Source organism: Pteropus alecto, unplaced genomic scaffold (assembly GCF_000325575.1).
Source record: "Pteropus alecto unplaced genomic scaffold, ASM32557v1 scaffold115, whole genome shotgun sequence".
Lineage (NCBI taxonomy): Eukaryota > Metazoa > Chordata > Mammalia > Chiroptera > Pteropodidae > Pteropus > Pteropus alecto.
In genome coordinates, this window is record NW_006436814.1 from 3,688,989 (window position 1) to 3,690,278 (window position 1,290).

General features: G+C 53.0%; 1 protein-coding gene across 1 annotated transcript in view; it reads right to left on the reverse strand.

Annotated features, from left to right (window-relative positions):
* The window catches only part of PSEN2 (presenilin 2), a 36,834-nt gene that overhangs the window by 11,042 nt on the left and 24,502 nt on the right, over positions 1-1,290 (reverse strand). The window contains exon 10 of the mRNA XM_025048511.1: positions 74-268. Coding sequence (XP_024904279.1) covers positions 74-268 — 195 coding nt within the window. The remainder of the gene's footprint in view (positions 1-73; positions 269-1,290) is intronic.

A 1,290-nucleotide genomic window follows, 5' to 3' on the forward strand; every position in this document is an offset into this window, starting at 1 on the left:
GTTCTACAAACAGCCCAGGGGAGCAAAGGCTCTTGTCAGATATCAAAATACATAGTTCTCTTATTCTGCTCACGATAAACCGCCAGCTTCACAGGACTCACGTTATTTCCGGAACAAGGAGACACAGCTACCAGTTTGAAGTGTGAGCACAGGACCTGCGTCTCCTCGGTGGTCAGACAGCCAAGCTCCAGGAGGACCAGACCTGCTCTGCGCTGGCTCACCGAGCTTGAGTCCTGTTCCAAGGGATTCTCCTTGCAACCGGTGGATGCTGGAGAGAAGAAAAGGAAAAACCAACCTGTCTACACCCTCCCCCCCCATGCCCAGGGAATGGCCGTAGAAGGAAAGGAGGGCAGTTCTGAAGGGGGGCTCCCGGGGGCCCCCACTGTGCGCTGCTTTCTGTCAAGCACCGAGGACCGACACCTGCTCTATGTTTTGGCAACGGCCTTGCCGTGTTTCTGGCGACGTGCACAGTCGCAGCCAGCACGGGGCTCTGCTCAGCAGCAGCAGCGGCCTGGTGCACCTCCGAGCCGTCAGCCCCCAGGCCTCGCCACTCTCTGTGCACCTTTGCTTAGGGAACTTTCTAGTTAAAGAAATGACTGCAGAGAGGAGACGGGGGCAGGGAGCAGTTACGCCTCGCTCCTCCGCCACTGGGCAAATCTCCTCTCTGTGCCCGGGGTACACGTCATCCCAGGAGTGGCCGTGAGACGCAGGGAGAGGGGCCAACGCTGACAAACAGACCAAATGCCAAGCAAGATTCCCACAGGATACATCTGTTTATTGATATCTATGTTAAGCCACTTCCCAGCAGGAACTGCTGTAACAAGAATAGGACTCAGTTTCTAAAGGTAATAAAATAATGACGTCATAGACAAAGCATTGGGAACATTCTGCAGAGAAAACTGGCTTTTCTTCTCCAGCCAAAGTGACCAGGTACTCAGTGCCATCTCAGGTATGAACTCCAGCTCTTGCCCACACTTTCCTTCATCTTGGCTTTGGAACATTCCAGGCTACGAGGCTGTGACCAGGCGCCCTTGTCCACGCCCCTCCCCACATCACAGACCCGTCCTCAGTTCATCTGGACCGACTTCCAGGCGGTCACGAAGGGGTGAGCCACGGTCTGGTGACAAAAGGACCAGCACCAAAAAGCTAGTCCTTCCTCTTCACGAAGTAAACACGATACTTTTTATTCTCATTTTTTTTTTTTTTTTTTTTTTCTTTGTTCTTCCTGCTGTTCTGATTGGGGGTTTTCTGCTACCTTAGCTTCCAAATCTCTGATTCGGTCCCCTGCTT